Source organism: Neofelis nebulosa, chromosome 1 (assembly GCF_028018385.1).
Source record: "Neofelis nebulosa isolate mNeoNeb1 chromosome 1, mNeoNeb1.pri, whole genome shotgun sequence".
NCBI classification, from domain to species: domain Eukaryota; kingdom Metazoa; phylum Chordata; class Mammalia; order Carnivora; family Felidae; genus Neofelis; species Neofelis nebulosa.
This window is the reverse complement of record NC_080782.1, coordinates 96,149,722-96,162,274: the sequence shown is the minus strand read 5'-3', so window position 1 is coordinate 96,162,274 and position 12,553 is coordinate 96,149,722. Positions and strand designations below refer to the sequence as shown.

Genomic DNA, 12,553 nt, shown 5'->3' with positions numbered 1-12,553 from the left:
GATGCCAGCATTTTCCTAGGTTATTGGCTACTTCCATATTTGCTTCAGTCAGAAGGATAGGGCTGGCAGGTTTTAGGAAAAATCAAACCCACAAAATTATGCAAGCTGTCAGAGTCTAAGTATACAGGGCTACTTACTCTGTTATGAAAATTATGTGAGTATGCAAGCACATTGGTTTTTTTAACAGTGTCAGCAATGTGTGGTATGAATGTGATTTCTTCCAGGATTCCTTGGAAGAGCTGAAGCTGGTGGTGAGGGGCTCACTGTTCCAGGTGGCCAGCCTGCAAGACTGCTTCCTACAGCAGAGTGAGCCACTAGCCACCACAAGCACAGGTATGGGCTCTTGGGCAATTTGCACACCTTCATCAGTACAGATAAACCCTGAGCCCCCAAGTGGGCTGGCTCCCATCACTGAAAGGTGAACTTCAGTAGAGCACAGGTACAGGATGTGTCTACAGAAATCAGGCTCTTGTGCTAAAGAGCGGGACAAGAAATATTTCCATTGTGCTTTTATTTTTATAACTCATGAATTTGGGCTAACAGCCAATGGCATCATTATCATTTTTTTTTTAGGTGAATTAGATGAATTACCCCAAGTTAAATTCCTCTCCTCGGGTTTTTGTCATGATGATTCTCTGGGAAACCATTTGCTTTTGAGCCATGGTAGAAATGTCTGTTAGTGGCTGAATGCTCCTTGCCTTTTGCTATTGCTAGGAGACTTTAATCGGCAGTTCTTGGGGCAAATGACCCAACTCAACCAGCTCCTGGGAGAGGTGAAGGATCTTCTGAGACAGCAGGTAACAAGGCCACAGCATCGAAAATCCCTAGTCCTGTCAAAGAAGCTCATCATACGAGCTAGTGGAGCTGCTGAGGCAGCAGGGGCAGGGAGATGGACCTGGAGGCAGACCTCAGGTGGCCCCGTGCGGCCCACTACCCCGGAGGTCTGTTCGAAGGGCTCTGGAAGTGGGGGACAGGTATGTGATGGCTCTCCTTGGAGCCATCAAAGGCTACATTAGCACTACTTTAAGAAGTGTTTACTAGATTGCTACACATGGATTCTTTCATTCCTGGATTCTATATCAGATACTCCTTTTCCATCCTGTTTTTCCCTTCCCATTTCTAAAGGTCAAGGAAACATCATTTTTGCGAAATACCATAGCTGAGTGCCAGGCTTGCGGTAAGTGTTGTTCTAGTAACTGCTTCATCCTGAGTTGGACGAGCAGGTGAGGACTGATGAAGGGCCATGGAGTGAGGCTACACCGACTATGGTTTCTGGAGGTTTGGCACAGAGTTGGAGGGAAGGGAAGTTCATTGGAAAATCAAATAGCATTTTGAATCAGCTACGTTTTTCTGGTGGTCAAAAAGTCTGCGGATTATTGGTTTTCCTCTAGGTCCACTGAGCTTTCAGTCTCCAACCCCAAACACGCTGGTGCCCCCTGCATCCCCAGCGCCCACGACATCCTCGACACCCCCAGTGCGCCGCTGTGATTCTAACTCCTGTTTCCGCGGCGTCCGATGTACTGACACCAGAGATGGCTTTCAGTGTGGGCCCTGCCCCGAGGGCTACACAGGAAATGGGATCACCTGTTCTGATATTGATGAGGTAAAAGTTCAGCCTCCCCGGGACAGGGGCTCCCTAAGTATCTTGTACACCCTACAGCTTATGGAAAAGGAAGCCAGGTTGATGATGCTGGGATGACATGGGCTGTTCTCCAGGTGACATAAATACTCTCCCTCGTGAATCCTTAGCGAGCACAAGACCATGAGCAGCGGGATGAAGGAGGCATGACACCTGATTGTGGCTCTGTTTGTAATAACTCCTCTCTGTGTTCCCGGCTGTTCTGCTGGGCCATGTCACTATAATGCTGAGATTTGTACCCCAGCACCGATTATTTCTCTCATGCAGTCAGTGTTACACTTTGGATTTTCCTACACTTCTGCAAACACGGGAGGGGGAATATCTGTGTGAGGGTATATTTCAGGGGTCGCAACTAACTTCTTCAGGTTACATGTGCAGAGGGGAATCTCAGACCAGCAAAGCCTGTTGAGGAGATCCTATAACCTGTGAGTAACCAAAAGTGTTGAGGGATGGAGCCAGAAGGACATACAGCAAACACAGGCTGTTTGGCCGGCTTGCAAAAGCCTCTAAAGGAGATTGTTTCAAGACTGTGGTTAGCCAGTCTTTAGTCCAGTCCCAAAGCAGTGTTCACAGTAGGTAGCAAGGCCGCCACCAGAATATGCCTTTCCCCTCCCACCAAGCCAGAGGAGGACTAGAAGGAGAAAGAACGGTGCCTGCAAAGAGGTTAGGTGTGTGTGCACACACACAAACACACACACAGCTCCTTCAGGCTCGTGGTAGCACTCAGCTGATTACTTTCCCAGGTAGTAAGCAATTAAGATGGTCTGTAGTAATCCCTCACTTGGAGAGACGTCTGTACATGTTTCACAGAACTGCATCTGGTTTTTATCTGTGAGCTGGAATTTTCCTCCTTTTGAAAGGGCAGGAAGTGGTCATGTTTTTTACATTAGTTGAAGCGGTTAAAAAAAAAAAATCAGAACCAATCTCCTAGACTACCAAGAGCCTTGGAACATCCGTGGACTCTATAGGGCATGAAGGCAGGCACAGACCCTAATAGATCACATCTTGTTGAAAAAAGCAACAGCTACCCTGGCCTTGTCTTCTTGAGATTTTTTCATTTGAGAATTTGGTTTAGTAATGCATTTGGATTCATCTAATAGCCACCTGACAGGCAGTCCAGGAACACTGTCCTTCCATGGTGGTTTTAAATTACAAGGTAGAATATCAGAGAATTTACACTGGGAGGTAGACTGATTATCGTTAAGGACCTTTTCCACTTGGCCATGCCGTTATTTGTAATACAGCAAAGCCCACTAGAAGTCAGCCTTATACTGTGTGTGTCTGAGATTCCATCTATAACTATGAAATTAGAAGCCTTTATATCCTTTTACCATCTTGGTCACCAAGAAATGGACAGTTAAGTAGATAAGCATGTACAAATAGATGAATGAGAGTTTGTGTTTTCTCCATGTGGCTAAAGACTTTGGGTTTTTTTGTTTCCAGTGCAAATACCATCCCTGCTACCCAGGTGTGCGCTGTGTGAACTTGGCTCCTGGCTTCAGATGTGATGCGTGCCCCATGGGCTTCACAGGGCCCATGGTGCAAGGTGTTGGGATCAGTTTTGCCAAGTCAAACAAGCAGGTGGGCTGAAGTTACGGTCTTTCTACTCACTTTTTATCTTAATTACCAACAGAAAACCTTGGGTTTGTTACCACCTCTTTAATTATAACCCTTTACCTCCTTGAACAGCCAATGCCATGTGGAATGTCATGGTGCACAAAGGAAAAATAAGGAAGTTTTCCAACTCATTTCTGAGTATAGATGTTCATAATATCTAGTAGGGAGGAAACTATCAAATCAGGATAATAGAGTATCACTAGGAAAACAATGAGTGGGGTAATACTAAATATGTGGTATGATGTCAGACTTATTCTGTTAGCCATTGAACGTTTTGTCCTGCAGAATAACTTGAGAATCAAGGAAGCAAATAAAAGCTTTGAAAAATTGGGTCACTTTTATAGAGTCATTGTTGCTGATAAGAAGCTGTTTTAGAGATGAGAGGATTTCAAGAGTAGAAATAATCCCCTGAGGAAACCCCCCTTCTTCTTATATAAGCTATAAACTGCCATAAAGCACTTGAGCACTTTGTGACAGTCTCCATTTATTTCCAAATGTTCTACTATATCCTGGCCATTATTTAACTGACTGACTGTGAAATTCTTTTTGATGTCTTCAGCCCTTAAAAGTGGTTGGTCTATAAATATATTTTACTACCTTAGGGAAATTATTAGGTATGAAGAAGGGCAAGGGTTCATTATTTCCTAGCTGCCTATCAAGGGATTCTAGAGGGCATCATTTTTTAAGACTAGAAAAAGGAGGCAAGCTGGACATATACGAGTGACAAGAAACCATTAGAGTAATGACCCAAAGTTTTTCATCCTCTCCTCTAAAGACAAAAATCTCCAAGACTAAACCAAGGAAAATAGACGAAATGAAATAGACAGTGCTTTGTGTGAGAGAGTAAGAAGCAGTGCCCAGTGGATTTCCAGTAATATGGTAGACTCAACTGAAGTAGAAGGAGCCACCTTGCTAAAACTTAACAAGTTAATGCTTATGGGAGGTAGGAGCTGGGTATCAGTCCTAGGAGTGGGAATCAGGGGTTTTAGCACCTGTGTAGGTATAGCAGACGTAGTCCTGGACCTTTAGAAAGACCTACCACGCCTTCATAAAGCCATGAACCCTACCCATGCATTACAAGGAGATGAGAAAACTACTAGCCCCCAAAATCAACAAGGAAACTTCATGTCATCTTTGGGACATGGTTGACAAAAAGGAATATTTGCCACAACAAGTCAGAGCTCCAGGTTTGTGCCGTATACCGTTATGAGCTTCAAATCTATGTTACTAATACCACATGGAAATACAAGCCAGAAAATTAACATAAAAATTAGCCCTGGTGCAGTAAAATCCCTAGGGCCCTGGCTAATGTCAAAGTCATACCAGAGACTCTGAAACCCAGTGCCAGTAGAACATGCAAAAACAGGGCGCTAAAGGTATGTTGTTCATAAACATTTTGTTCATAAACAAAAATGGTGATTTATGTGAATGGTGATTTAAGCTACCCTGAGGATACATGATAAATATAAAACAGTTCAAAAGGATAAAGAGGCCAAGGAAGGAATAGATATCATAATTTAAAAATAGGGCAGTGTTGGGGCGCCAGGGTGGCTCAGTCGGTTAAGCGTCCAACTTCAGCTCAGGTCATGATCTCACGGTCCGTGGGTTCGAGCCCCGCGTCGGGCTCTGTGCTGACAGCTCAGAGCCTGGAGCCCATTTCAGATTCTGTGTCTCCCTCTCTCTCTGCCCCTCCCCTGTTCATGCTCTGTCTCTCTCTGTCTCAAAAATAAATAAACGTTAAAAAAAATTAAAAAGAAAAAAAAAATAGGGCAGTGTGAAAAATAAAAGGCAACCTTGAAAAACAGGTTAAACTTACTCAGTGAAAAATGTAATCAATGACATTAAAAACTCAATTAGGTGGGCAAGACAGCTAGCAGAGAATATATAGAATGGAAGGTGCATCTAAGGAAATCATCCAGGATGCAGCACAGAAAAATAAAGATATGTGAAAATATGAACAAGAGGTTAAGAGTCAAAAGGAGAAATTAATGAGAAAGTCCAATATTGGCTTATATTGGTAGTTCCAAAGAAAGAATTGAAAGAGTAGGAGCAGAGGGAAGCTGAGAATTTTCCAGAATTGAAGAAAGCTAGGAATCCTCATACAGAAGTACATCTAGTACCAAACAGGATATAGAAGTCCTTTCCTGAGTAAAAAGTTTGCAGGAACAGATGAATCATACCAGTTGTGTTTTCTGAACAACCTTAAATCCCAAGGCGGCAACTATCACTTGAAATTAGGTCAAGTACAGATTGGTACAAACACAGGGAGGTGGCTAAAGCGACGCTCCTGTTATCATTTTACCTGAAATCCCATGTCTTCACCCAAAGATATCAAAGCAAAATTTATTTGCACTTCTGCTTAAATGGAGTATGTCTTTAAACTTTCCTGTACTAGGTCTGCACTGACATTGATGAGTGTCAAAACGGAGCGTGTGTTCTCAACTCTATCTGTATTAACACTCTGGTAAGTATTTTTCATGGATGATGTTATCAAAGCAGACCAGTTGTTGAGACAATCATATGTTTATAAATCATAACCCCAAACACACATAGAACAGGTGGGTACAACATATTTGGTTGGCAAATGAAGATAAAAGTTTATGTTGAAAAATAGTCTTTCATGTGAGAGTAATTTTATAAGTAATTTTTATATGAGAATAATTTTCTAACTGCTGTATTTTAATCATAGTTGCAATGTTGGGCTTTTAGAATATATTTTTAAAATATTTTATTTTAAAAATATGAAGAACTTCTTAGTTTATACAGTTCAGAATATACATTTTATTGGTGATGACACAATCCCCAAATAGTATTCATTATTTTTATAAATCTCTCCAAAAGTCATTCGTATTAAAATGCTTAGCTCTTAAGAGGTCTAAAGTGTATATATTTAGATATGGTTTTATTTCTGAAAGTTCTTGTCAACTGATTCCGAGATAGAGGTGTGGCCCAGTAACCATCAAGAGACCTGCTGATTCCATTTGTGACTGCTTCAAACTTTGTCTCTAGGAAAATTACTCTAGTTTGCTTGTATGTAAAAACATTTTATAGGGGCGCCTGGGTGGCTCAGTTGGTTAAGGGTCCGACTTCGGCTCAGGTCATGACCTCACAGCTTGTGAGTTCGAGCCCTGCCATCAGGCTCTGTGCTGACAGCTCAGAGCCCGGAGCCTGTTTCGGATTTCTGTGGGTGTCTCTCTCTCTCTCCCTCCTCCACTTGTGCTCTGTTGCACTCTCTCTCTCTCTCTGAAAAATAAACATTTTTTTTAATTTAAAAACATCTTATAAATATCAAGCCCCTTATTTTAGTCCTCACAACAACCATGTCACTAGGCACTATTATTCCCGTTTGACAGTTGAAGAAACAACTCCAGAAAAGTAACTGGGCCAAGACCACACCTCTCCTAAGACTTCCAGCTGCAGTCTGTGTTCCTATCCACATACTCGGCTACCTAGGAATATATAGGGATTGTTGCTTCTTAGCTTTTCACCAGTCCCTTATCAGTGAGTCTGCAGATAGAGATTTGGGAGACACTGACATAAAGGTAATAACTAAAGTCACCCTGGGGGAAGAAAACTAGATGGTGGAACCATCTAGCAAGTAGAACTCCGGAGAACCTGAAAAATGGGCCAAGGAAAAAGAACAAGAGCCAAGAAAAGGAGAGAACCGACCAAATGGAGCAATCCGGTAAGGCCAGTAGATCGAGGAAGACCACTGAAGAGCATCCTTTGGAGTTGGCAGTAAGAGGTTGTTAATGACCGAAATCATTGAACCCTACAGGTGACATGGGTGTCTTTCATGAAATGTAATTTCATCTCAGTAAAGCTGTTAAAAAAAAGTCACAGCCGGTAGAAGGGCTGCTGTAGCAGGGCTGACAGCTCATTTGCCAGGCTTCTCCACGGAGCCTACCTCATCAAGAATTCTCCGTGCAAGGCCATTGACATTTCTCTGTACAACTGTTCTTTGTCATTCCATTTTTAAAAAGCCAAAGGAACAGTTAAAAAAAAAAACCTTGTTTTTTCCTAACATGCTTTTCAATCAAACCGTCTCCCTTGTCCTGAGAATAAATGCTCTCTGCCTCCCAGGGCCTCACTGGCACCATCAGCCCCTTCCCCTTTTGTCTTCCACGGCAGAGCTGGCAAGTCCTGGTAACAGTGGTTCACTCTAGCCTTCTTCTGCCCTCCCCGCTCTTCCCTCACGTCCGTGTGGCTCGCTGCAGCTTCCAGGCTGGCGGTGTCTTCCTCAACATTCGCACAGTCTTCCAAGATGTACACATGGGCGGAGAGGCAGGCATGGGTGTCCCTAAATCTTGGCATCACTGAGTACCTACAAAAATAAACACAACTGCAGTCGCCTCGCTCACAGTTCTGAGCCCCAGCTCATCATCTGATCTTTGCAGGGATCTTACCGCTGCGGGCCTTGCAAACCGGGGTACACTGGTGATCAGACAAGGGGATGCAAAACTGAAAGGAGCTGCAGAAATCCTGAGCTGAATCCTTGCAGTGTGAATGCACAGTGCATTGAAGAGAGGCAAGGGGATGTGACATGTGTGGTAAGTTGTCTGTCACCTGCTCAATGATTTTTTTCCTCTTCCATTTCAAACACCAAGCCCTCCCCAGTTTCTCCTTGCTTCCAGGTAAAAAGTACTCAGAAGTGAAAACATTTCAATTGAGATAAACACAGAATTTAATAGTAACAGGGTCAGCTGAGTTCGCGGAGAGCAATGTGAAGTCCATCGAACATCAGGTGCCTTTTCTCTCCCTGTCAGTCATGGGTCAACACCATTCTCTCAGGCACATCAGTGGTAGAGCCCTCCCTCCACTCTAGCACAGAGTAGATATCTACCCACAGAGTGGTAGATACCCTCTGTGGAGGGCCAAGAAGTGGGCGGCAAGAAGCGAAGGGGCCGCCTTCCCTCCCTCCCATCCACCGCCCTATTTATTCAGGGAATGTTTTAGCATACTGCCATCCTTTCTAGCTGTCCTTAGAACCTGGCCTGATGCTCCAGGAAGCAGGTTGGAGGGAAGCAGTAGGCTGTTGCAACTCTCAGAGAACCCTCCTGTCTCCTGCCAGTGAACGCGAGGGGACAGAGGGCACTTTTCTGTCTCCACCTGCACCCAGATTCAGGAATAGCTCAGCGGATGGCCACTCTTCTCCCTATGCATTACCCAACCCTGGAGCCCATCTGGGGAGGAGCTGGCTGGCAAGAGAGTTGACGTGGGTCTCGGGCCAGGTGGGTGCATGCTGGGCCCTTGGTGAAGAAGAAGGCCCTTTCTGACACCCACTCCTAAATCCCAGGCTCCAGAGTCCTCAGGGCTTCTAGACACTGAGAAGTCAGCCACTTCAGCTGCTTCCCAGTAAGTCAGGCCCATGGCAGGTGGCCCTTCAGACTGTGGGACTCCCAGGTTCACGACGGTCACTCCTGAGCTGCAGGATGGATTCTGGGAGACGCTTTCTCTCTTGTCTATACCTTGAACTTAGGCTTCTTTATCATTATTCTCACAAAATTTTCTACTGGGAGCATATCGCTTTTCAAATATTGGAAAGGAGAAGAATCAGAATGAAGTTGAAGAAATGTAATAACACGCATTCTCTCTGGCAGCACAGATAGTCTGTAACAAGGTCCTGACAAAGGAGCAAGCTGGGTCAGAGGGAAAAACCCCACAACTTGCCTAATTCCTGTTGGCTGGGCATGTTTATTACCATTGAGAGGCGAGTGTAAATCTGTGTTTAAATCCTAATTTTCTGTGAACAAATTAATGACTTCCCTGGGATGGTGGGTGATGGAGCTCTTAATATGTTTTTGAATTTGTAATAAGGCACGACGACAGATGGTAAAGGATTAATACACTTGGTGTGACTACTAAAATAATTTAATCTGCCAGAAAATGGCTCATTAAAAATGTATTTGTTCCTAGAGGAAATTTTTTCTTTCATTAAAATGAGTCAAGGACCATACCCCATGGCCAAGCTTTCCAGGCCTTCTGAAGGCCCGCTGAAGCAACTGCACGGAAATAGGGGCACTTACAGGAGGGGTGTCTTTGGCCTCCTGCCTTCTAAATTCCTGGTTGCAGAAGGAAAGCATGGATGATTGAGAACAGGCAGGCTGCCGCTTAGGAAGTCACTGGTCTTCAATCACCTTCTTTTGATTAGCAAGGCCAGGAAATTTAATGTTTATTCATGTCAAGTTCTTTTTCCCTAAACCCTGCTTTTGTTCCTCAGGCTCTCTGTCCTCTCCCTGACTTTCTGGTTCCCTGTCGTTTTCCAGGTCCTCTTCCTCACTGTTAATTCCTCTGTTCTGCCTTCCCCCTCTGCAGGTGCCTGTCCTGTTCCTGGGCTGGACCCCCAAGTCCTACCTCATGCCCAGGGCACCACTTACTGAATAACTTCTTTTGTCTTCGGTTTGCCAGCGATCCTTGCTCAATAGCCTAGTTGTCTCACCTACAATGGGGTAACAATGACCTTGCAGTGTCATTGTAAGGATTGGAGACAATGGGTGTAGGGTCTGATACAGAATAACTATTGACGCCTCTTATGCTGGCAATGAATGAGGGCTGGTGACGACAGGGTACTTGGGTAGACTTTTCCAGGGGTGGAGAGAACACACAGGCCCAGCCCTGGACCTGTGGGAATCTTCTTCTGCTAAAGGGCATGAATAAAGGTAAAGCACCTTGGAAGGTTACTCTTTTGATGGAAATTGATTTAGAAGACTGTTAAAATCAGAGATATGACTGCAGTTCAAGAATGATAAGGGAAGTGGCACAAAAGCCACATGCATTCGTTTCTGCTGGGAGAGGAAATTGAATAATCATGTGGAGAACAGGTTAATAGTAACTCTGAATTACAAATACCCTTTGAACCAGGAATTCCACACTAAGACACCAGTACATGTGCAGAATGACCTATGTACTAGAGTAACCTGTTGTAGCCTTGTTTGCAATAGAAAAATGTTTTAAAAACCAGACACCCATCAGTAGAGGACTGGTTGAATTCATTAAGGCACATGCCTACCACTTTGGGTATGATATATCTGTGACCACTAAAAAGAGTGACATGATCTACATGGAGTGATATGGAAAGAGCTCCAAATAAAGTACAGAACAGTGGATATAGGTGCTGTCATTTGTGTTAAAAGTCAAAAGAAAAAGAATGCGTGTATTTGCTTGTCTGTGCATGTTGTATCTGTGGAAGTATACATAATAATGGATGGCCTGAGCCAAAAAAATAGGAATGGGGAGGAGTCTTGGTTCTATCTCCCTTTGTACCTTTTGATTCGTAAGACTATTCAAAAAATAATAGTTTTAAAATCCTACCCAACAAGGCGGTGTAGCTCTGGGCCCTCCCTCTGGGGAAGCACATATGATTAGCAGGGATTCACAGGGTCAGAGCTGAGGCCCTTGTCAGCCACCTGCCTCCTCCCAGGCTTGGCTTCCCGAACTTCTCCTGCGCTTTCCCTTCACAGTGTGGCATTGGTTGGGCTGGCGATGGCTATATCTGCGGAAAGGATGTGGACATTGACAGTTACCCCGACGAAGAACTGCCGTGCTCTGCCAGGAACTGCAAGAAGGTAAGGAGGGCACACAAGAAAAACACCACATTTGCTGTGGGCTGTCCAGAGCCAGAGCTTATATGGGGGAGGGTTCCATTTAAAACTGCATTTTGAAAGTAGCTGCATGTCAAACATAGCCAAACAGCCATCAACAGGAAAGTCAGGCGGCTACAGTCAGTCTTGAGGTTAGAAATCATTTCTGACCTAAGACAGATGTAGATGGGGGTGGGGAAATACGGAGAGGTTGGTAAAAGGGTACAGACGGGATACGAAGGGATAAGAAGAATAAACCTGAGGATCTAATGTATAACACGGTGACTATAGTTGTTAACCCTGTATTGTCTAACTGCAGTTGGCTAAAAGGATAGAACTTAAATGTTCTCACCCACACACAAAGAGCCAGTGAGATGTTGGATGTGTTAACTCAATGGTGGGAATCCTTTCACAACATAAAGGTATATTAAATAATCACAGTGTACACTTCAAATATATTAGAATTTTGCCAGGTATACATCAATAAAGCTGAAAAAAAAGTCAGATGCAGATGTTTCTCTGAGCTCTTGTTTCTTCTCCTTAGGATAATTGCAAGTATGTGCCAAATTCTGGCCAAGAAGATGCAGACAGAGATGGCATAGGAGATGCTTGTGACGACGACGCTGACGGAGACGGGATCCTGAATGAGCAGGTACTTGCTCTGCCAGCCGGGCGCATGAATTGCCACATACCAGGGATGCAGAAGAAAGCCTGCGAAGTCCCCTATTTGTATTAGTCATTCCCCATGGTAGTTGCCATGCCTGTGATCCCCTGGCATCGCGGCTCTCTTCTCCTGAGTTCTGACAGCGCATGACAATGGGGTGGGGCTGGCTGGCATCCACTGCAGGACCGGAGACCTTGGAGGGATTCAGTAAAGTCTGATTAAATGGTCTTCTGATCCGTTAGGATAACTGTGTCCTGACTCACAATGTGGACCAAAGGAACAGTGACAAAGATATCTTTGGGGACGCCTGTGACAACTGCCGGAATGTCCTGAATAATGACCAGAAAGACACTGATGGAGATGGAAAAGGAGACGCCTGTGATGATGACATGGATGGAGATGGTGGGCTTGTCTTGCTTTGTCTTTTATGTGGGACTCGTGTGTCCTTTTGCCCTTGTTCTCTGTTAGGAGCAGAAATAGCATTGCTAACTCAGAAGGCCTCCCACATGGAGTGGTTTCCTGCAGCTTGTGTCTGGCCCGCCTCTTTCTATGGAAGGAGACTCCATAGCCCACTCCTCTATTTAATAACCCTGGGTGTTTCTGGAATTCTACATCTTTGCCAGAAACTTTGTGGGGATTACTTCGAGCAGCGTATTTGCAGGCCATGTGTCTTCCTAGAAAGAGTAGATCTCCCCCACCCCCACTTCCCACCTGTGAGATTCCTGGGAGCAGAGAATTGCATGAGAGGGCCTTGAGCAGGGTCACAAACTACAGATTCTGGGTCTGGCTCCTCCTGCGGAGAATCAGGCATCTCCCGGAAGACGGGCCCTTCCCCTGCCTATTCTGGGAAGAGTGTGGAGGCAGGAGTGGGCCAGCTCTAGGCTCCACTGAAGAGGCCTTCTAGTGTGGGCTGTGTGAATGGCAACCCCCAGAGCACAGTTTGAGCTCTGGAGCCTCTCAGGATGGGAGGCAGAACATTTGTTTCTGTGTAGCTTCCATAGCATATAGATGACTATCATCAAAGTATAGGCTGGATGTGATAGTTTTTGAAAA

The 12,553-nt window shown here is 44.7% G+C and overlaps 1 protein-coding gene across 1 annotated transcript in view; it reads left to right on the top strand.

Annotated features, from left to right (window-relative positions):
* The window catches only part of THBS4 (thrombospondin 4), a 45,016-nt gene that overhangs the window by 22,298 nt on the left and 10,165 nt on the right, over window positions 1-12,553 (top strand). Inside the window, exons 4-13 of the mRNA XM_058728616.1 lie at window positions 225-333; window positions 715-797; window positions 1,126-1,177; window positions 1,392-1,603; window positions 3,083-3,220; window positions 5,652-5,720; window positions 7,654-7,806; window positions 10,717-10,821; window positions 11,381-11,488; window positions 11,743-11,902. Of these exons, the coding sequence (XP_058584599.1) occupies window positions 225-333; window positions 715-797; window positions 1,126-1,177; window positions 1,392-1,603; window positions 3,083-3,220; window positions 5,652-5,720; window positions 7,654-7,806; window positions 10,717-10,821; window positions 11,381-11,488; window positions 11,743-11,902 (1,189 nt within the window). The remainder of the gene's footprint in view (window positions 1-224; window positions 334-714; window positions 798-1,125; window positions 1,178-1,391; window positions 1,604-3,082; window positions 3,221-5,651; window positions 5,721-7,653; window positions 7,807-10,716; window positions 10,822-11,380; window positions 11,489-11,742; window positions 11,903-12,553) is intronic.